This window comes from Trichoderma asperellum, chromosome 5 (genome assembly GCF_020647865.1).
Source record: "Trichoderma asperellum chromosome 5, complete sequence".
NCBI classification, from domain to species: domain Eukaryota; kingdom Fungi; phylum Ascomycota; class Sordariomycetes; order Hypocreales; family Hypocreaceae; genus Trichoderma; species Trichoderma asperellum.
This window is the reverse complement of record NC_089419.1, coordinates 1,497,916-1,519,954: the sequence shown is the minus strand read 5'-3', so window position 1 is coordinate 1,519,954 and position 22,039 is coordinate 1,497,916. Positions and strand designations below refer to the sequence as shown.

Here is a 22,039-nt window from a genome sequence, read left to right as displayed (position 1 = left end):
TTGATGCCTTGATGTTCCCCCCCTCCTTTGTCTTTTCTTGTACCGCCTATCTCGTTTTTCACAATATACATGAAACCACAAATCATTAACATCTCTCTCTCTCTCTCTCTTCCCCTCTCTTCCCCTCTCCATGCTTTCCCATCTTTTTAAAAGAACCGCCAGTAAATGAAAATCAAGATGAAAAAGCCAAGTCCGGCAAAGGGACCGTACTGCTTCAGCATCAGCTCCCAGTTGATGCGCACAGCGGCCCGTCGATATTTTTTGCTATCGTCCCTCAAGCGGCTGCTAATCTCGCCCATGCGCTCGAGATTATCCCCGCGATAGAGCAGGTCCTCGATGTTCTTGGTCATAATCTTTGTGACGTCGCGCAGCTCGTCGTTGAGCTTGTCCAGGTTCTGCGCCGCGCGGGCGTCGGCATAGGTCGTCCTCGTCTTGGCGATGAAGTTGTCAAACTCCATGAAGGCGTAGGGCCGAAGGGCCGGGTTGTGGATGTTCTGCGCGGTGTAGGTGGTGGTGAACTCGCGGGCGAGGTCGGCGAGGTAGGTGAAGGCGAGCTTGCGCGGGTAGGAGCGCTCGCAGATGCAGAGGAACACGACGTCGGAGTCGATGAGGTAGTGGATGGTGAAGAGGGTCGAGGACTCGATGGAGGCTTGGGATTCGGAGTTGCGGGTGAGTTTGCGGAGGATTTGGCGGAGCTGCTGCTTGACTTCGTTGAGGGCGGCGGCGTCGGACTGGGGGGAGGGCGGCGGTTTTGTTAGTATAATCGTCTTTTTGTTTTTTGAATGGAGGTGGTGAGGGGACGTTGGAACGAACTTGTGCTTCGTCGTCGACGGAGGCGCAAAGCATGAGGCCTGGGGGGATGGGGATGTTAGCATTTGGTGGTTCGGTGGACTTTGATGCTGGGGGTTTGGTGACATACCGTCCAGCCTCGATATCTGTGTTGATCGAATCATTTTGACTTGTATATGTGTGTATACGTGTTATACGTAACAGCAGGTAGAGAGGGAGAAGAAGAAGAGAGAGAAAGGCTCGGCGCTCTTTCGTGGAGCTGTGATCCCCCCCAGAATGGCGTTGGCTGAGAACTACGTGTCAAGAAGACGTAGAACGAGTCCTCAGGCAAGCCGTGGCCGAATTGGTTGCCTAGCACAGGAGCTGCGGTTTTGATTCGATGGGAATATCCAACGCAAACTCGGCACGAATATCGCTTTTTGTATTGTTTTTTTCTTAGCCAAAGAAGTAGTGGAATTAAAAGCCAGGGTATCGGTCTTGCAACACATGCGAAATGTCGATTCCTGGACAGGTGGGTTTTGGGGATATGAGGTGTGGCTGACGTCCCCCAATGCAATTAAAGCTTGTGGCGTAATCTTGGTTGTGCGCTTCTCCAGCTGGCTAGAGTGGCCGTGCTCCCTCCCTCTATAATTTCTGCTGAATTGCCAACGTAAAGATGGTGAATATTCTTTTTCTCATATTAAGTTTTATTTTTCTTAATATTTAACTTTTTTTTTTTCCCCGCTTGGCTAGTTTGCATTCATATCTCATCCTCTTCGTCATCAAAATCATCTTCTCTGCCCATCTCGTACAAGATCCTGCCACCCTCTCCAGCTCCAATATCAGTCTGCGCATCAAAGTACGGCAGCACAATCCCCTCTCTATCCTTTCGCTGCTTCTCTGTAAGGCCTAGATTAAATGTGCTCTCGGGCTGTTCTTCTCCATCTTCACCTTGATCTGCCTCGGGCTTCTTGAACATTGAATGGTCCGTGAGAAGACAAAGCTTGCCGAGGCCGGCTTTTGTCGTCGCTGCAGAGGGTGGCATGAGGATGAACTTTTCGTCGACGGCCCGCCCGCTTCTCCTTCGTAGCTCCATGTTGATGACGACGCCTCCCTGGTCTTCAGACTTGCTCTTTTCTGTGAGGCCGATGAGGACACCTTCGCGATCTTCTTTGAGGCCCCATTCTGGCTCTACGACACTCCTGTTGCGAGCCTTTTGCCGTTCGATTTCTTGCTGTAGGTTTGATAGTGTTAAGATGGCCGTTGCTAGATGGTTCAGCAGCGCAAACGGGTGAGGCTCATATTCGTTGAAAGATTTTGGTAGGATGACTGGTACATCGGTGTGATATACACCCACGATGGAAACTACTGGCGTGATGATGCTGGATAAAAAGACGGCCAGTGATTGGGTAGCCGCCGATGAAAGAGAATTTAATGAGTCAATGAAGACGACAGCTCCTACATCGCGTATCTGTTTTAGCTATTCGTGTTCTGGGTAGAAGGATAAATCCTTTCACTCACTCTGAACTGTCTTATCTTTGATGGCTGCTGGCTGAAATGCGGGATAATGTGACAGAAGTTCCCGGCTGACTGCGTTTAAATCTTTTCCCGTGGCTTTGATGAAGACGTCTGCTTCTCGAGGCTTGCGAAGTGTAGAGAAGGATAGGAATATGATTTTTGTTTTTGCCAGCTGTTGAAGGTCAGTTGTCTGTATCACATAGCATAACAAGATGAAAAGAGTTGTAAATTAAAACTAAAAATTAAAAATTACCTTTGCTCTTGTCATGAGCTCTGAGATTACTGGCCGGGCGGGCTGTTCGAGGTTATCGAGAAGAAGAGTGAGAGGGCTGGCGGCATCGCGCAGATTCAGAAGCCTCTGGAGCAAGAGGAGGCTGTGAGAACGGCCATGCGAGTTTGTCGTGGGTGCCATGGCTATGGGAGTTTTGTACGTGTTAAAATATGCCCATCTGCTGGGGCTTTGCTGGTTTGATGTTGTGTTCAAATAGTGACAGAGAAGCGGTTGAAAATGGACATGAGCTAAACTGAGATTCATCATTTGTGGCGTTGGCTCCAGTCTGGCTTAAGAGACTGCACGGACGCTAATTCACGGCCTGAGGAATAGCGATGCCTCCACTAAACTCTCTATAAGGAAATGTCTAGAGACGCACTCAAGTTACATAAATTTTTTCACATTATAGACTTCAATCTCTAATGTATTAACGTAGAGTCATTTATTTATCTGTCCAACAGCGCTTGTTTATCTTACTGAAAAAATAATTACGCCAACTCCCTCCATTACAATACAAGCAGCCAATGCGCCGCCACAGTTTACGGTTGGAACACTTGGCTCGCGCCGGGAAACCATCTCGATGTGCTGCCTCGTCAGTCCGGCCCATTACGGCACTGAGGCTGCAACCGTTGAAATCATGTTCATGTACATGTTACCGTCAACACAGATTCTTTTCAGCCGGACCTGCTGAAGCCAGTGAGACCGGACGGTTCAATAGTGCATTCGGTGCGGGCACCAATGACACCATCTATGCACTTTCAACAGCCCAGGGCAAGGCGGGAATAGCTGTAATTCGCATCTCAGGGCCATCATGTTTGGATGTAAGTGTGCAAGTGCCAAATACAGCATAATACAACCCGTAATAACATATTAAATTTACCCAATGTTAGGTATACAGAGCCTTGTGTCCCTCTAAAGCACTACCAAAGCCCAGATATGCTTCTGTAAGGTCGCTATTTGACCCTCAGCACTCAGGGTCACATCGAGGAGTATTGGACTCTGAAGCATTGGTTCTCTTCTTCCCTTCTCCAAAAACCGTTACCGGAGAAGACGTGCTAGAGCTGCACATTCATGGTGGACCGGCCACTATCAAGGCAGTCCTAGCAGCTATTCCACAATGCCCCTCAAAGTCAAGGATTCGATACGCCGAACCGGGAGAATTTACCAAGAGAGCTTTCTTGAACGATCGGCTGGATCTCGCGCGAGTAGAATCTCTTGGCGATATTCTTTCTGCAGAGACGGAGCAGCAGCGGCGCGCAGCAGTCAGAGGAAATTCGGGGGCCTTGGCTCGTACCTATGAGAGCTGGAGAGAGGAGCTTCTCCTTGCACGAGGAGAAATAGAGGCTCTGATTGACTTTTCGGAGGATCAGCATTTTGACGAATCGCCCACAGATTTACTCCACAATGTGGCAAAGTTGGTGGACAATATACTTCGAGGTATTCATCTGCACGAACAGGGCGGCCAGAGAAGCGAGCTTTTGAGGAGTGGTATCAGGATTGCGCTCCTAGGGCCGCCGAATGTTGGGAAAAGTTCGCTCATGAACTTGATTGTCGGTCGCGAGGCTTCAATCGTGTCCGGCGAGGCTGGTACCACCCGAGATATAGTGGAGGCCAGCCTTGATATTCGAGGCTACCTATGTTCTTTCGCGGATACAGCCGGATTTAGGTCGAGCGATCCTTTAGGACCATCCGGCCCCGTTGGGGCCATCGAGCTGGAGGGAATCCGCCGGGCAAAGCAGAAAGCACAAGAATCAGACATTGTCGTCGTTCTGGCATCAGTCGAGAGTGGCCCGTCGGGGCCGTTCATCCTGTACGACCAGGAGACGCTGGACATTGCCGCCGCCGCAGAAGCCCAGCTTATTGTGATAAACAAGAGAGACGTCGCCGAACCAAGGGAGTTTGCTTTGCTTGTTGACAAGTTTCGCCAAAGATTAGGCGAGAAGGATCCCAGGCTAGCATCAGTTCAACTAGCCGCAGTGTCATGCAAGGAGGCCAGCCTAACAAGCTCCTCTGCGGCGCGGAACAAGGATCCGGGAGGAATTCATGCATTAACAGAGGCACTGGTCAGCACCTTTTCGCAAATGACAGAGATGCCTGTCGACCTACAGGATCTGCTTGGTGTGACAGCTCGCCAGGCACAGCTCTTGGCCAGGTGCAGGGCTCACCTGGAGGACTTTATGGCAGAAGCGCGGCCGGAGGAGGGAGAGGATCACCATCCAGGAGTAGAAGCCGATGCTGTGCTGGCGGCTGAGTTCTTGCGATATGCGGCAGACTGCCTGGCGCGCATCACCGGCAAGGGGGAGGCTGGCGATGTAGAAGATGTTCTTGGAGTGGTGTTTGAGAAGTAAGTTGCGTATTAATTTACTGGCTTTCTTTCTTCTTGTTATTGTCTACGAGTTTGCTAATGCGAGTACTAGGTTTTGCGTTGGAAAATAGGATGAATTGGATAGAAAAAGGCTCATACTAATATATTTTACATTCTAGATATAGTATTCAGGGCAGAGAGAAGAAGAAGAAGAAAAGGAGAAAGAAGAAAAGAAATAAGAAGAAGAAAAGTCTACATAAAGTGCCGTAAAGCTTCAGAAATCTAACCAAGTGTTGACTGAACCCATATCTCTAAGCTGTCTGCCTGTTTGCAGCATGCTGATTGCTGTTGTTCCCATATCCAACGCCGCGTGAATATCATCAGGGGAAGGATGAAAAAGAAAAAAGAAAAGAGGAATCCCGGAGGCCGCCAATAAAAAAAATGTCGCACGCCAGTTTAATACAAATACAGAAGGGGTTGGAAAAAAGCCTCCCAGTCGCAAAACATGTGGCTGCTTCTGTTCCCTCCCAAAGGTTGCGATGAAAGGGAATTTTTTTGCCAAGTTTAATTTTCTTCCAGTGAAAGAATAGATCCAATGTGCGTGTTTTTTTGTCTATCCGTCTCTCCATGCACTTTTGACCGAAGATGCATATATATTTTTCTTTGTAGTTTTGTATTTTGTATGCGAAAATCGAAAGGCCCGCGAAAGGCAAAACTTCAACGCTCGGCAATAAAAGAAGAAGAAAGCAAAAAAGTTGTACAACGTCGAAGCGTCTTAGCAAGTAAGAAAATGGGGTTTCTTAGTTGCCCCGGCGGCCGCTGGATGATGAGCCTGAGCTGGAGCTGGAGCCAGAGCCTGGGCCGGTGTTGGGACGAGAGACGATGTTGTAGCCGCTTCGAGCGGAGTCAGCCATGGAGACGGAAGCGTCGAAAGAAGAAGCGAAGGCGGCCATTGTGATGCTGGTAGAGTTGAGTGATTTATAGATGGTAGTAGTAATGGTGGTGGGTTGGTGTTTGCGTTGATGAGATGCAACGAATATATCAGACTGGATAAAAGAGAGATGAGGAGAAGGTCGATATATCGAGGAGATGAATGGCAGATATATATAGATTTCTGAAGCTGATGCTTTGATAATTTGCTTTGTATTGCACTGCAATGTAATGTATTGTACACAACTGTGTTGCTTGTTGAGAGTAGTGGTTCTGATATCCGTGTTCCCGGGATGAAGCAGCCACCTTATATAGCCACAGTTGCAACCTTCAAATAAGTTCCTAGAACGAGCGTTCCTCTCTTCCTCTGCTATTCCCTGCATCGAACTCCAGTTCCCAGGATTCCTCTCGTCCCACCCCCCTCCCCCCTCCCCCATCCCCTTATTTGAAAAAAAAAAAAGGTGAGATGACGAATAGCCATTCCCTGCCCTGCCATGCCGTGTGCCCTGCCATGCCGTTTTTTTTTCTCACTCACACTCTAACCAGCTCAGTCTGCAAGGTGCGTGGCTCGCACAAAGAAACCAGAGCTCAGCGCACACACCCCTCTTCTATTGCAGAAGACAAAAAAATGGCCCCAAGCATAAAATGTGCAAAAAAAAGGGAAGCAGGGCAAGAAAGAATGCCCATCTTTTTTTTTTCCTCGTGGGGTGTGTGGCTTGGGTCTGGCTGACGGCTTCTGCTACGGTTGGGGGCGTGAAGCTTGCCTTGTTTGGCATCGTAGGGCTGAGACACCGGCCGTGAGTCAGCCATAGCCAAAGCCCCAATCGTAGAGGCTACCGATGGCAGCATTCACACCCAGTGACTGCATAGTGTATTGGTGTGTGTGTGTGTGTGTGTGTAAGTGTGTGTACGAGGATATGTGCGTATACAGACTAAGTCTTACGGCTGTTGACGATGGTTACTACCACTACAAGTATAGTTTGGCCGAGTCTTGAATATCACTTGCTGCCAAGATGCTGATTGTCACTACTTCAACGCCGGGTACTTGCGAATAGGATGCAGCCTACCCGCCCTCGTGGCAATTCCTCTGGAGCCGTTCCTGTCGGCGTCTCCATCCAATCTCGTGCGCGGACCGGGAGCCGGCTCAGAGAGATGGGAGGGAGGGGGGGCCGAGGGAAGATGGGACGAAAAGGCAGAGAGGATTCATCTTGAATCATCGGCCGCTGTGCCTCGCGCCGTTACTGACTCCCTCGTGCCTGTCGGGGAGCAATTCGCCGGGGCTACTCGGCCTTCCCCGGTGCCACTCGGTGCTCGACATCAGCTGTGCACAGCATGCAGTGCACTACCACGTATATCTTAGTAGAAGGTGGCATGGTATGCTCTTCACGTCGTTCTCGGCCTTGAGTCTCTGCAGCTGTCCTGCTGCATCGTATGGCTGTCATCGCAGGCCGCCCACCACCTACACCACCTGTTTCTTATTCTCCAACTAATATGGAGTAGGTCCTGCTAATACCTGCTGCTGCTGCTGCTGCTGCTTGGCAGCCCCTCATCTCCTCTTCTTACCTCCCCTGCCCTTCTCCATCTCTGCTAGCTAGCTCTTCGTCTAATGATTGATGTGCCTTTGATCCCTTGTCCTGGCTCGACCTTTTAGGCGTTCGGCAAATAATAAGTGCTAGTATAATACTAGTATATACAAGTATGTGATTGCATAGAACATCACGCCTGAGAGAGGAGCCGGCGAGGATGGAGGCATAGAACTAAGGGCCTCGAATGGGTGGGGATAATACATGTACCTACCAGGCGTGCACTGTTGCACTAGACGTTGCGTCGGTAAATAATCCCTGAGCAGCTTGCGGGTTATCATCTCATTGCATCTCAATAGTGCTACCACTTGGGCAGATTACATGTCAACGCCTGACTGGGGGCCACAGGCTTGCTCAAGAGGCCGTGGACATGCAAGCACAGATTGGGGAATTGGTTAGAAATCGCAGCCCCCACGTGGCGCGTACCTTTTCCCCTTGGCCTTGGAGAAGGATGGATGCCGTATTGGGTCCATGGGGCCAGGGGAGGCCCCTGTTTTGGCTGTGCAGCCACCACGGCCAAGGGTGCGACTGGCTGCCGTGAGAATCACTTGTCCATCATCAGCATCATTAGAGTTACATGATGCGCCCTTCTCCACGCATGCGAGCACTTGAGTGTGACATGGCAGCAGCAGGTCCAAGTCCCACGACCCAGGAAACCCAAACGCCCATGCACAAACTAATCCTGAACAATGCTTTAGACGCACCCGAGGCAGCCACCCGAACCGGCAAGATACCTAACTGCTGCTTAATAGAACTAGCAGGCAGTAGGAGCAGTAGCATCAAGACGGATACACGTATTCCAGCAGCTAGAGACACTTGGCCCCCCGTCCGCTAACTACTCATACCTATGCTAGCACTTACTACATGCAAACACGGCACGGCACGGGCTTCGAAATCAAAGTCCATCCACGGGTCGTATGTAAGTACCTCTGCTCAGACCTGGGCCATGTATGGGCCCCAGGCAAAAGCCCAGAACCAGCAACTGATTCATCATTTCCCAGTGGATGAGAGCCCGCGGGCCCGGAAGCGAATCCCTACATAGTGTGCTGTGCCTAGTAAATCCTCCCACTCATCCTCATCTCTTCCAGCCATTCCATCATCGCGTGCCGTCGGTTCTCAAATTTCAAAAATAACACAACACACTAACACCACAAAATAAGATAGAAAATGCCCCATCCCAACTAAGCCTCCGCTGCCAAGGGGGGGCCGCTGCTGATCATCCGACAGCGCCTAGGCGCAGACAGGCAAAAACAAAGAGGCAAGAAGCCTCGCTTACAGTGAGTGAAGACAAGAGGGAGCACGGCCCCAGTCCCTCTTTGCCGCCGCACGAGATGGGAATACGATACGGGCCCAAGGCCAAGCTTTTCCGGACAACCAGTAGAACTAAGGCGAGGGCGAGGGCGAAGGCGAGCGGAAAAGCCACAGCAGCACACGGCCAAATGAGCCCATGGCCACACCCCTTCCCCAATCGTAAGCGCCGCGTGAACGCTCTTAGCAGAGAGAGACCCCTGGAAATCAGAGAGAGACTCGCAGACGAGACTCTCGGCTGCTCTTTTTCCTTTGGCACCAGAGTGGGATAAAAATAGCGGCCCAATGGCAGCGCAGCCTGGCGAGCCGCGCGGAGGGGGGCGGTACTTGATTTGCTGGTCTCGCTTGCAGTGCTTACATGTACTTTGTGCGATGCTTTTCTTACATCTCATCTTTTGGATCCAGTCATTTTCCGACTCTGCCTCCTTCTCTCTCTCTCCTTCTCTGTGCCCATGACCGGGGAGAAGCTTTTTCGTCTCTATCCAAGCCTTTTCATTTGTTCTGTTTCAAGCTATACCGGCAAACGACCAGCATAGAGGAGCTACAAGTTTAGTAATTCGCTTCGCCTCGCAAGGCCGTCAGCACTTGAGCGCGCGGAACCCGGAACTGCGAGGGTGGCCATAATATTAACACCAGACAGATTGATTTTGAATCCGGAAAGAGACACGCGCGCAAGCGCACTGCCCATCTCACTAGCGATGTGTTTTTTTGCTTGTTCTGGCGGCAGCGCGGATTCTTCCTCGTTTTGGAACCTTGAAGAAACGGGTATTTCAAATCAGAGGATTACCTGGTAAAAGAGGAACCCGAACGGAAACGAGAGCCGAGCTACGAGAGCCGAGCTACCTACGTAAGCAAGGAGAAATTATCAGGCCGTAAGGTTGAGTTTCCCGGTTGATATTGAGTCTGATACTTGTCCTGCTCGACCCCACGATGCTTGCTTACATGTACAAGTACCCTGGCGAAATGGCGAGCCGAGCACCACTTCGTGCCACTTGGCATCAAATTCGCCTATGTACACTGGGCTAATACTGCTAGCTGTATATACCTTGATCGACTGTCTCTTACATACTATGTAGGCATTCTACCTATCAGGGAACCCCTCCCCTGGCTGTAAATGCTTCTCTATCCTGGGATTTCCCCGGGGCGGTAATTAGCAGAAACTTGCCCTATCTATGGAGCCGCGGCCATCAATCTCATCGAGCTTGGATTTCAGCCTCCCAAGTAGCCAGCTCGGTAGATATGCGATGCAAAATGTCCTCGGCGGAGCCCTATCAAACACCCCGAGAAATAAGCTTGGCCCTTGGCTCTTGGCTCGTGCTGGTGCTGGTGCTGTTGCTCGCTTCTTGTGTCTTACATGAAAGTACTCCGTACAGCTACTACTAGATAGGCATTGCTGTTACTCCATAATAGCAGTACATTCATATGCACTACCTACTAGAAGACGACGCACTTTCACGCCGACCAACTTTCGCCTGCATGCTCAGGTAAGAAATGGCATGCACGCCTCTCACGCTGTGCTTGAACCGGTGGAGCAATGATGACTGTAATTGCCGGGTAGCTGATTCATGAAATCTCGTCTGATGTTTTCTATCTCGTCTCCATCGTGCGTTTGATGAGTTTCGACGAATCAGCTGGCTTCAACCGCGAAAAAAAAAAAAAAAAGGACATTGAGAGGGGACAATAAGACAAGCAAGCCGGTGCCTGGGAAGGAACTCGAGCGATGCAACATCTCCCATCCTTCAAGTGGCAATGACGTATCAGCGTCGTCTCCATCCTTTTGACAAATACCACTGTGCATACGTAAACTTGTGCTTCATATACATACATGTACACGCACACACCTCGCCACACGCACACAGCTACATACATACAGCAGGAAGACTGGATTGTCCATCACAAAGTGGCACCCCGTCTCCAATCTTCCGGCGCTGGCTTGCAGTGGCGGTTCCGTGTTCCTGGACTAGAGAAGCAACTCATACGCAAGTATGGGGCCGCACTGCCCAGTCGAAAATGTTCGGAGACCGCAGAGAAGGATCTCCGTGATGTACATATTATAGGGTCACATCTCCGAAAGACTCGAATACCCAAAAAATATTCTTTGCTGTAGCTTATTGCACTGCGCCCTCTCTCGCCAAGAGTGGGAATTACGAGTTTCGGATTTTGACAGATGCGGGTAAAACAAGTATACTGGTACTGTTTCATTAAGCGTCATGCCGTTTACCAAATCCTGAGAGGAAGAGGCCAGCATGCAGGACCACTTTACAGTGCATTGCCGTGTCATGTATCTGCTGGTATCAGCGAATCCCACTCAAAAGGGCCCACCAATGTTGGGAAAAACAAACATCCAGGAAGCGAGCGCAACGCCGCAGGCAGCCTTGCCCGTCAATCCACCCTCATCACCGCCTTTTGGCAGGCCCAGATCTGGGTTCGCATGGTGGTGCTCCGTGCAGAAAGGACTAGTCATGCATGCATGGCATGGCATGGCTTGGGAAGCGAGTTTCGGGCTTTTTGGAGCTTGTCAGCTTCTAGAAGATCAGATGGAACAAGCCAAAAGTCATCAGCGCGCGCCCTTCTCTCCTGCAGCCTTACTGTGATGACCCCTTTCTGCGCCCAGCAGCACAGCCCTATAGGATCTGGATTTGTGGTCGCACACATGGAAATGATTCATCATGCATATACGTATACGTGCTTCGCTCTCGCTTTTTTCGACTCATACGAGGCTACACACACCGTCAATCTATCTGCGAATGCATCCCGTTCCAGCAGGCCGGGCAGAAGGATTATTATGGTACGAGTATTATTAGTTGAAACCCCCCCCCCCCTTCTCAGACTGTCATTACTCTCGCACTCTCGCACAGTATCCAGTGGCTGCAACTATAATAGCAGCACTTATACAAGAAGTCATGCAGCTTACCCTGGAACTCCCAAATCCAGACAGGCGAAACGCGGCAAGAGGAGCAAGGAACACGGGAGGCAGGATTAATCGAAAGATGACGCCTTGGCGCAGCAGCACTCGACAACTGCCGCAGTTGATATCCGTAACGCCGAATCTTGGTAATGCCGAGAAGGCGATGCGGCACAGCTTCAACGCAGCCAGCATTATTGCACTATTACTAGGTAGTTATTCCGAATCTTCAGCCCCCCTGATTGCACTCGGCGTGTTGTCAGCCCATGATCGACCTACAAGGCGAATCGCTCGCTCTCCCACATAGCTGCCGGTGTCTCGGAATGCACTTCAAGGCTCCATCTCCCCTGGCTGGCTCGGGCCATGGCCTCGGGCTGCTCTGTGCTTTTGCTATGTGACACTTCATACATGTATATACGTACGTAGTCAATTGCAGTTAATTATAGGTACGGGCATCCATGAAAGGCCGCTCGGCACATAATCAGACTGACTCGGATAGTACGGAACCGCAGTCTTATTTCTCGGGGCTGTTACAGGTATTCTGCATGTACTCCCAACATGCCGATCTGGAGGGCCGGGGCAGCCAATCCGGCTTTCCGGGCGTCTCCGGCTCTCTCAAGGCCGGCGCCGTGGCTTTCACTTGGGCGCACGGGCCGATCCGTCAGAACCGTTCAGCCGGGTGTTCCTACATACATGTACTTGCACAGCACAGGTCTGCGAAGTAGAGTCGCGGCTCACCTGCGGGTGTGTATGATAACCCTAACCCACGAGTGAATCATGCGTTTCACCTATCGTCCATTATAAGCAGCAACGGCTTATTTTTTCATCAATCTGTTATCGCCATCATGAATATTTCTCTTACCCCCACCGATCTCATTTACATGCACGCAGTTTATTTGGGGGTAGCTTCCCTTTTGGACAACTTCGCAGTGTCCCATGATACCCTCACCTCTTGCACTGGGACATTGGAAATGCTGAAATACTACACATACCACACCCGCAAGCCGTTCTCCTAGGCAGTAAGTAGTATTGTGCTTGGTATAGTGCTAGCACTGCCTTTTTGCGCCAACCCAAATGTGCTTGGATTTGCCCACGGTGTGGTAGACCTTGTAAATGGGCTCTTCGCCTTTTATCCAAACGAGCACAGGCATCCTTCTGGCCTGATCACAGCCAGGGGTTCATCACAAGTGCTTGCAGCACCCTCGACCCCTGTTCCCAGTCATCCATGGGCTGGGAATTGGGATTAATCTCTGCAGTCGTGATGCTGCTACTGCTGGCAAGGGGAAATATAAGCCTAAACCCTGACACATCTCAACCCTGCTGCATGACAGGCCGCCAGATTCAGCAAAGCGCGAGAAGCCGATAGCCATGGCCAGCGTCGCAGCGCATTTGGATCCCACGTGGGAAAGAGGCTCGTGGTTTAACAAGAACGCGCCAGTTCTTGCCTTTCGGCTTCTCACGTTGAGTGATGTCCCATCATTATCTCCGGAGAAGAAAACGTGAGTTGAATCCCTCATTGGGAGCTTCACACCTCGGACTGAGCCTCTCTCTCTCTCACACACACCTTCAGTCACAGAAGTCTGCCAACTACTACTCTGCTTCTACAAGGACTGACGCTATGGACAGGGGCAAGAAGAATAACGCTCGTTAAAGTATCCGAGCGGCTTCCAAATGCCCTCTAGGTTTGGGCTGTCCATCAAATCTGCTGATGACCCTGCAATATTGGAAAATCAGCACATGGGTACAAGACGGCAAAAGGGACAAGGCAGAGAGGGGGAGGAAGGGGACAGGGCCTGGAACTCACTTGCCTTGAATTGATCCGACTCGCCCGCGCGGTTGTGATCTGTTTATCACGTAAGCGCAAGATCTCGCGCTACGGAGCTCTAGATGACCCCGATATTGTGCTGGGTGGCTGCATTAGGAGAACCGAAGCAAGAAGGATGGGAGGGAAGGGAGCGGTATTTTGCCCAGTTGAATGCTTCTGTGCCGACACGCGGGGCGGCAAAGGAGATGGGGACTGCCCCTTACAGAGCCCATGTGTTGATGGGCAATCTGTCCACCGGACTGAGATTCCTGCCACACAATCAGTTGATAAGTCTATTTCTCAATCCGGCATGTATGTACATACTAGCATACACACCAGCTGCAACAGCAACCACCCTTCTCCACATTTGGAATCTTCAACGGACCGAAGTCATTTACTTGCTCTATCCATGAGACGAGGGAAGGCCAATTCGCATATACTACCGTCGTAGCCTCACAACAGAGAGGACCGGCAATCTGGGTATTGGAGATGGGCTGTTCCACCAAAGAACCGCTTCTCATGACTCGCGCCATTATCATATGCTTTTCTTGGGAAACGTGGCATTGATGAAACGGCAGCGATGTGGGATCTGGTATATGCTGGAATAGGAAGATAAAGACACTCCATCCATCTGCAACTTCATCAAGTCAATATCGTGGAGATGATGCATGGACCTGTTACATATTCTGGTCCCGTGCTCGGCAACTCCTACCTTCTCGACACCAGTGCTACATATCTAGGGGTAGTCACCGCCGCATCGGAATCAGCTCCCCGAATATCTGTGTTGTGATTGTTCCTGTCTGTGCTTCTCTCTCACATTTACCGAATGCTAGGACCAAGAGGTCCGTGTGATCCCCCCCTTGTACGGAGGTAGCGGCAGGGTCCTCCATTAGGCCGGGGCGTCGGCGTAAGACGCGTCTTTTTTTTTTTTTTTTTTTTTTTTTTTTCCTTGGCCCTCTCTATCTTGTCATTCTTATTGAAGGCCTCCATCGTACAGGACAATTTCCACAGGGCCACCAAAGGAGGAGAAATAGACAGAAGATCCTCAAATGCATCTTGGGATGATTAAGGGATATAGTGGACCTGTGATCCTCCCTCACCGTAGCGTTTCAGCGTCTTGGCATGCTAGTAAGTGATGCTAGTGGTATAATGCCCTGCGTCGACAATCTGTAAAAAAGTCCTCATTCATGCTAGCACTTATTATTTGCCGTGTCGTCCCTGTATGGGACGATTGTCTGCCAATAATTGTGAATCACGTTTTGAGGGGCGCTACCGGAAAGATTCCAGCTGTGGAGAGAGCACTAGTATCTTACTTTATTTGCTGCTCTGGGATAAGTGCCGCAAGCAGGGGAGGGGGGGTACATTAGAAAGAGCATCGAAATGGGATACAGTCGTTCGTTTATGAAACGCCCTTGTAGATGTAAGAAAATGGGGACTGGTTTATCCTGGAAGATGATCATTGCCGACGTCTTGAGAGAAACTAATGGGTTCTAAAATAGAAATAAAGAGACAGCAGATATGTAGACAGACCAGAAAGAGATAAGCCGTCGTACCATGGGGGGCTGGAGGGAGAAAAAAAACATGATCCTGAAATTACTTACACCTCGGTGGGCGCTTGTATGAGCCGTGTACAAGCTTTAAACAAAGTGCCTGTGCCGTTCCTAGCTCGTATTGGAATGGACTGATATGACATCTCGTATTCTACAATGATCGACGCCTTGCAAAGTTGGGTTTAGATGGCGTTGCTAATTTATACAAAAGGTTCGACTGCATATTCTATGACGACTACGAGGTGAGTTAGCTCGCCAACCCAAATATATATTGCACTGCCCAGCCTAGGTTCCAATTTTAAAAATCCCTAGGCCGAGCAGGGGCGGAATCCTTCCGCAGATGAGATGGACACTATGTCCTTTGGAAGGATGAAGGATCGAAATAGGAATAATGAAAGGGTCAAGGAGAAGTGGTTAGATCGTGTGATGAGCCATAGAAAAAAGAAGTGCTGCTTGCGAGTGTAATAGGCGAAGAGGATAAATGGACTAAGTGGGACAAGTTAAATATGTACCTACGGCAATTGTGCTGGGGGGATCGATCTTCTTACGCGGCCGTCGGAAAGCGCCAGACGAGATGGACGGAATCGAACTAGTAATTGGATTGGGTGCAACAAATGAGAAATCATTTAATTTTATGGCAGCCTGCTCATCATTAGTACGTTAGCCGCGGTGGTTGTGGCCGTGCTTGTCTCGCGCTGTTGGTTAGACCAAGGACCAACTGGCTATTTGCCCCGGACGACAGTGTCGCTCTGTGGCACAGCTTCTTAAGATAGATTGCTTACAGTATACTTGTACGGAAAGGTTAGCATACGGAAAAGCTCTCGGATGATGCTGAAGAGGCGGTAAGAGTTGGGCATCGATGCATGTCAAGAATAAGCCAATAAGCCCCTTCCAAAGCCGTCACTGCCATATACCCTATGGTCAGATGGTTGGGTCAGATAGACATTCAATATTAACCTTTTAACTCTCCTAAAACGTGAAGATGATCAGCCGACTAAGTGTTGAGTTTACCAACGATATCAAGCTTGAGTACGCCAGGGGTGTACAGTGTCATCGTCGTGAGGATCAACAGCCCAAGTTCAAAAGCGATCTAGATAAGGTCAATTTCCAGCTCAGGAACACCATCGTTAGGCTTCAATTTGACTTTGGCGGTGTGTACTGTTCTCGTTGTGCCTATCCGCAGCGGAACGGATAACTGTTACTGACGTTGATATTGCAGGACAAGCACAATACGGCACGGGGTTTTTCATTAATCTACCTTCTACCAAATACGACGTTATCCTAACAGCAGGCCACAATCTGGTCAACGAGGAGAAAGTCAAGGCCCAGAATCTGACCGTTCTTTACCACGGCAAGCGCAAGGAGAAGGTGACTGAATTCAAGATCTGTCCCCGGTACGAGGAGTTCCTTGGAATAAACACTAGGCCACCCACCCACGTCAATTATGATTACGGCGTCATCTTGCTACCAAAAGACGAGGGCCAGGCAGATAAGAGGTTGGGCCTAGGATTGGATCTTAGCCTCAATATTGACCCCTCTTTGCAGGGCCTGAGGGATGCATTCGTCAGCGGCTACGGAGATGGGGTTGGTAGTATGACTCTTCGAACGTGCTTCAGTCCCCTCAAAGGATTGGGAAACAAAATTGAATACTACCTGGAGTCGAAAGAACAGGGAATGAGTGGATCACCTATCTGGGTGACACACGACGGTCAGATGACTGTTATTGGAATTCAGTAAGTGGGCAGTTGAACTTGAAGGAACCGATATCCGGCTGTATACGAACTGACAGAATTCTCTTCTTCCGCTCAGTAATACGACTCCCGAGAAGAAAGGTGCGAGAGGCGTGGGCACTAGAATCACGGAAGAAGTGTTCCGCATGCTCTGCCTTTGGACGCAGTCAGGCTTCCTCGACAAACGATTTTGCGCTGCCGGCGGGAAAACCAAACCACACAACACATACTTGTCTTTTCCTCAGAATGGAGGCTTTGCCAGTGTGTTTCTGGGATCTTCTTCTGCGGCTGCCGACAAAGATAACTTGACATTCGATATTATTCCAGCTTACATCTTTTCAAAATGGTCAAACAGGTCTCCTCTTTATGCTTTCAAATTCCGCAAGTCGTCTTGTGGTGACAGCAAGAAATGTTGGGTTGAATGGCAGCCACTTCATCAAAAAGCTGTACTGGTTGACACTCTCAAGGATATACACTTTGTTAGGCTTATCCAGCGGCCAAGAATAAAAGCAGCGAGATATTTTGTTCTCATCCCAGATATACCAAAAGATGGCGGAGATGGTCAAGAGCTGAGACTATATGACAATGGCCGGGACCAGAATGATATTGACATTGGTAAGACAGACTTTGAAGGAGTGTCTTTTGGAGAATTCAAAGAGCGCTGCATTACCGGAGTAAGTTTGAATCTCGCGCTAGTTTCAATACAAAGCTAACGCTTCCATCAGAGTCGAACATTCATGATAGAATAAACAAACTAGCATTGTTTTTCTGTTTATGGATAGTCAGTTCATTCCTTTTGAGCAGGGTGGTTCTTTGCCATTAAGTTCAAGGTTCACTCTCTTTGCAATGTTTCTTATATCATAAACACGATGAGTCGGCGTCCTATCGTTTACAAATATCATATTCACTTTGTCTCTAATACAAGCCCTCCAGGCAATACATTTTAATGCTCTGACTTGAGAAATGCCAGCTTATAAGGCGTATATAACTATGTTAGAATCTGTAGTGATGTTACTTGTGTGCCCTTGCCTGTCATTCATGCAGCCTAGTAGCAGGCAAGCAGCGACTACAAACAAACAAACAAAGTTAATAGAGATATGCTTTAATTCTACTCGTTTAGAATCAAGCTTCCTTCTTTTCTTCTCTTTGATCAGCCTCTTCGTAGTGTGCAGCAGACATCAAAATGTACTTTTTCTGGATATGTTTCTTGAAAGAGAAAATTTTAAAAAATTGGACATTAATAGATAGATGATAACTGCTGATTAATTACTACTTAAAAGAGAGTCTGGTGAAAGTTTGTTGTACGTATAGTCCATAGAGTTAAATAATAAAAGTCGATTCTGATAAATTGCTATCTATGCTTCAATTAAAGAAATACTGCGTATGAGCAGTTTTAAAATAAGAGAGAATTTAGAAAATGAAAACGCTTCTAAAGAGATATGTGACAAAAGAAAATATAGTCAACGAATGTCTGAAAGCAACGCTTTCCCAAATCCTACCACGCCTTGTCCTACAAGCACTGTCTCTTGTCTAACTTCAATCATATTTGTAAATTCAAGTTATTAATCTCCTGTCCTAGTATTGGCTTCAAGAGCGTATGCAAAAGCTATGCTTTCGTTAGCCGAAATCATTATGTAAATAGTAAAATATCGCAAAGGCTAGGCTTACCCATCGTTCAAGCTTCTCTTCATTATCTCTTAGCATTTCAAATTGCTCATCAAGGCGCTCTGTCATTTGAAGAAAGAAAGAAAAGATATATTAGCTCTACTGGACTGACTTTTATATTCGAAGGTGCAACTTACGAGCCGTGCAAAATAGTACTTCCTCCAGTTCCTTGTCTCGGCTAAGCTTTTTCAGGAATTTATCAGCTCTGGATGAATTGCCAATTTGGCTGATTTGGAATCGAAGGGCTATTAAGTGGATTAGCATTCAACCGAAACATGTAAATAACGTCGGGACCAGTAGCATACTTGAAGATGGATAACCGTTTTCTTGAAGGAACCGAGTGCATTTTAAAATCTCTTTCCTAAACGTATCTACTGATTCGTCACTGGGGCAGCCGTCCGTAATACAAGAAACAAGAATAGGTCGTTCAAGTTTCCTGTTGCTCTTTATAACGTCGTAAACCAGGGGCTTGAGAATCTTTTCCTTCAAATTGGTGCCGATCTTCGTATGACCACTCGGCTTCACCGAATTCATAATAGCCTCTACTTCTTTTTGGCTTAGTTTATCGTCGTGTACATCACGGACAAAATTAATGAATTGTAAGCTCGTTCCATAGCCTGGAGGTACTATGGAGGTAGAAATTCGAGTAACTCGACGAACCATTTCTTTTTGGTCTTCGACACGAGTGTTAGCCCTCATAGAAGTGCTATCGTCTAAGCAAATTGAAGACATGATTAGCGACGCTGTAAATGGCTTAGAAAGGTGAGCCAACATACCGCAATAGAGCACTGGTTGATAGAGATTAAGTATTGTAATGCATCGGATATCGTCTACTCGATTAAGTAAGTTTTCTTTGCTGTCTTGGAGTTTCATTGCGTTATCAGCCAGGATACGTGTATAGGGTGATTCCTTTGGGAAAATTGAATCAAGACCAATTTTCTCAATATGGTTGTTCATGTCTTCTTGAATGTCTTGCGGTGTGTTGAATCTTAATTTTTTCGAAATGGGCGTATCGGTTGCAGCAGGGCCTTTTCCTTTATCGAAAGTTGGAATTTCGGTGCGCTCAGATTCTTCTGGATCAAGATTTTCGAGACCAAGTTCTTTATCAGCAAGCTCTTTACCGCGCCTTTCTGTGGTAGATGATTCCACGATAGGTAGTCGAAGTTTCGTAGTAAATGTTTCTGCAGGAGACACTTCGTCTTTATCCGCTGCGATTATTGGTCTGATTTCTTCGCATTTAATGTTCCTTGGTTCCTGTCCCTTGATTCCAGATTCTCCAGTTTTAGACACTTTAGCTTCAAACTCTTCTGGTTTGCCATCATTTTTTTGAGCCTCTTGAGCTCTCTTGGGCTGAGCTTCTTCCTCTTGAATCTCTTCCTCTCGAATCTCTTCCTTTCGAATCTCTTCCTCTTGAATCTCTTCCTCTTGAATCTCTTCCTCTTGAATCTCTTCCTCTTGAATCTCTTCATCCTGAACCTCTTCGGTTTGAACCTCTTTGGGTTGAGCTTCCTCCGTTTCATCTTCTTCATTTTCAGCTTCTTCTTCAATTTCAGAAGGATCTGTTTCGGCTTCTTCTGAAGCTCTTCCCTCTGAGCCACTTTCTTCTTCTGTACCTTCTGAATCAGCTTCTTCCGACTCATCTTCTCCAATGAAGCGCTTATCAGCTTCTTTTCCATCTGCTTTAATCTCGGCATTTTCGGTTTCTTCAACTTCAGTCTCTTTTGGTCCAGCCTCGTCAATTTCGGATATGCCTGGGTTTACTCCGTTTGACTCAATCCCGTCACTTTCTATCACATTCACTTCATTTGTTTCGCGAGAAGCGTCTGTGGTATCGGCACGATGATCAGATCTGCTATTTCCCGAAGCATCCTATAAGACTACAATTAGCGCAGAGTTCATATATGAAATCGGAGATTTACTCGCCTCTTCAATTGTATCCTCATTGCGTACGTTGCGAAAGATTTTCCCCATCAAGGTATTCAAAGGGTCAGTAAGACTGCAGAAACCAGCGAAAATAGAGCTCTCTGCCAGACTGCCGCTTGAAATTTCTCTGTGCTCTGATTTCTGTGGCGGGATTATAGCTTTGGCATTGGTGGTCTCAATGCTCACAGTAGCTGGGGTCTTGTTGATCACAATTGAAGCTCTCCGGTTAGCGATAAAGGGCTCTTGGGGATTGTTAGGATGCTTCGTTGCACTCGGATTGCTTCGCTCTTCCTGATGATATGAGCGCTTAAGGTATTGATCCCAAAGCCGTGTTGGTTTGGTAGCTTCAGATTGACTTTTGTTGTTTCGCTTGTTCATGGCGTAAAAAGGGTATGGACTCCAAAAGTAGTACCTATTACGTTCCCTGTTGCCAAGAAAAGGCACAAATTCTATACCGTCTATGATCCCTATAGTTTCCACATGCTTGCTGCGAAATTTGATTATAGAGAGAACGTTACTGTCAAGGCAGAAGACCAAGGGCCTGATGCGTTCAAATGCTTGCCTATCTTCGGCAATAGTTAGCTTGAGGGCTGTACCGGGTAGCTTTTCGTCTGGATCGATTATCTGGGCGGATGAAAAGAACACGTCTAGCAATGGTTAGAATATCTTCGAGTCGTGGCCCAAAAGTAATGTTGTGCGCACCTTTCCATTCACCTTCACTGTTCTCTATATAGCGAACAGTCCCATCAACGCTAATGTAAAACAAAAACACCGCACTGTTGGTATTGCAAGTCGCTAGTGGAGTTCCGCCAAGTGCAGCAACAGCTGGGAGTTCGATGGCCTTCCACTTGTTATTGTACTCATTAATACCACCGAGCGAACCATCTGGCTTCTGGTAAAATACAAAGACGGTGTTCTTGTCGTAAGAAACGGCAAGTTGACTTTGTGGGTGGACCCGAGTATCCACGCCGATAATCTCTTCTTCATTCCAGGGGGCATCATCGTTTATCTCGTCTTCTTCGACCTGGTCATCGTCTCGAAGAGGATCAATAAAGCACTTGATTGAATCATTCTTATGAACGACATATACTTTCTGTAAATAAGATTAGGTTAGTTTCATTCCATTGGACAGTTATGCACCCTCTGAACTTGGCTTACCTTACGGCTGCGGTTGACAATTGGTGCAGAAGTGCCTCGCCTGACCTCATCAGTGATCAACTCATCGTCGGTAAGTTCAGATCCAGTCCACGTCCGCATGCGAATAGAGCCTTCTTTTTCGTAGGTGAGATGTGTGGTTTTGCCATCCCTCGAAGGCGTTCCTCCGGCGGCCAAGAGTAGGCGACTAATATCCTGCAGCCTGTCCATGATGTAAAAGACGTGTTTTTGAGACGCTGCTAGGAAATCTTGAAACTTTGGAATTTGGCTATTTCATATACACTGGAGGCTGGCTTTTATATACACACACAGTTTCCCGATTGGGCAACAACAGTTAGAGCCTCATCCGCCTTTTGGGCGGGTCTCGACTTTCGTCATCGACCCGGCGGAAAGCTGTGGGAAAAAAAAAAAAAAAGTAGTCGTGGTCACGAGGAGGGAACCATTGGGCAAAAATAGCTGATAGAAGCCAAGTATAAGGTGTGATACGTTAGGTTCACGGCATCTAGAAGCAGTGTGGGCATTGGGCTGAGTCGACTCCATGCTCTTCCGAAGAGTGTGGCATAGAGTGCCTATAGCAAATAAAATAGCTGTTCATGTCGGAAGATGCTGTTTCGCGCCTACACA

At 48.3% G+C, this 22,039-nt stretch overlaps 6 protein-coding genes across 6 annotated transcripts; 3 read left to right on the top strand and 3 right to left on the bottom strand.

Annotated features, from left to right (window-relative positions):
- Positions 1-146: 146 nt before the first annotated feature.
- TrAFT101_008664 (uncharacterized protein) lies at positions 147-953 on the bottom strand (the record flags this gene model as incomplete). The annotated part of the gene is made up of 3 exons (XM_066128401.1): positions 147-731; positions 814-851; positions 920-953. The coding sequence occupies 3 exons, from the start codon at positions 951-953 to the stop codon at positions 147-149; spliced, it is 657 nt and encodes a 218-aa protein (XP_065984519.1).
- A 575-nt stretch (positions 954-1,528) lies between these two features.
- Positions 1,529-2,698, bottom strand: TrAFT101_008663 (uncharacterized protein; the record flags this gene model as incomplete). Its single annotated transcript, XM_066128400.1, has 3 exons — positions 1,529-2,226; positions 2,290-2,458; positions 2,540-2,698. The coding sequence occupies 3 exons, from the start codon at positions 2,696-2,698 to the stop codon at positions 1,529-1,531; spliced, it is 1,026 nt and encodes a 341-aa protein (XP_065984518.1).
- Positions 2,699-3,081: 383 nt separating this feature from the next.
- Positions 3,082-5,146, top strand: TrAFT101_008662 (uncharacterized protein; the record flags this gene model as incomplete). Its single annotated transcript, XM_066128399.1, has 3 exons — positions 3,082-3,378; positions 3,448-4,901; positions 4,975-5,146. 3 exons carry the CDS (start codon positions 3,082-3,084, stop codon positions 4,991-4,993), a joined length of 1,770 nt encoding a protein of 589 aa, XP_065984517.1. The 3' UTR covers positions 4,994-5,146.
- Positions 5,147-12,956: 7,810 nt separating this feature from the next.
- On the top strand, positions 12,957-13,777 carry TrAFT101_008661 (uncharacterized protein; the record flags this gene model as incomplete). The annotated part of the gene is made up of 2 exons (XM_066128398.1): positions 12,957-13,087; positions 13,215-13,777. 2 exons carry the CDS (start codon positions 12,957-12,959, stop codon positions 13,237-13,239), a joined length of 156 nt encoding a protein of 51 aa, XP_065984516.1. The 3' UTR covers positions 13,240-13,777.
- A 2,128-nt stretch (positions 13,778-15,905) lies between these two features.
- On the top strand, positions 15,906-17,750 carry TrAFT101_008660 (uncharacterized protein). The gene is made up of 4 exons (XM_024907934.2): positions 15,906-16,093; positions 16,162-16,675; positions 16,752-17,346; positions 17,398-17,750. The coding sequence occupies exons 1-4, from the start codon at positions 15,925-15,927 to the stop codon at positions 17,419-17,421; spliced, it is 1,302 nt and encodes a 433-aa protein (XP_024761925.2). The 5' UTR covers positions 15,906-15,924; the 3' UTR covers positions 17,422-17,750.
- A 255-nt stretch (positions 17,751-18,005) lies between these two features.
- On the bottom strand, positions 18,006-21,815 carry TrAFT101_008659 (uncharacterized protein). Its single transcript, XM_024907935.2, has 8 exons — positions 21,419-21,815; positions 20,963-21,353; positions 20,261-20,907; positions 19,114-20,206; positions 18,643-19,050; positions 18,475-18,582; positions 18,341-18,399; positions 18,006-18,278 (listed from the first exon to the last, which is right to left on the bottom strand). Exons 1-8 carry the CDS (start codon positions 21,623-21,625, stop codon positions 18,213-18,215), a joined length of 2,979 nt encoding a protein of 992 aa, XP_024761926.2. The 5' UTR covers positions 21,626-21,815; the 3' UTR covers positions 18,006-18,212.
- Between the last annotated feature and the right edge of the window lie 224 nt (positions 21,816-22,039).

What these genes read in the sequence shown, in the direction of transcription:
- TrAFT101_008660 (XM_024907934.2), top strand. Translation starts at nt 15,925, where the DNA reads ATGATCAGCCGACTAAGTGTTGAGTTTACCAACGATATCAAGCTTGAG. An exon ending in GCTTCAATTTGACTTTGGCG is followed by an intron (nt 16,094 to 16,161) that starts GTGTGTACTGTT and finishes TTGATATTGCAG; the next exon opens with GACAAGCACAATACGGCACG. An exon ending in AAGAGCGCTGCATTACCGGA is followed by an intron (nt 17,347 to 17,397) that starts GTAAGTTTGAAT and finishes CGCTTCCATCAG; the next exon opens with AGTCGAACATTCATGATAGA.
- TrAFT101_008659 (XM_024907935.2), bottom strand. Translation starts at nt 21,625, where the DNA reads ATGGACAGGCTGCAGGATATTAGTCGCCTACTCTTGGCCGCCGGAGGA. An exon ending in TTGTCAACCGCAGCCGTAAG is followed by an intron (nt 21,354 to 21,418) that starts GTAAGCCAAGTT and finishes TCTTATTTACAG; the next exon opens with AAAGTATATGTCGTTCATAA. An exon ending in TCAACCAGTGCTCTATTGCG is followed by an intron (nt 19,051 to 19,113) that starts GTATGTTGGCTC and finishes CAATTTGCTTAG; the next exon opens with ACGATAGCACTTCTATGAGG.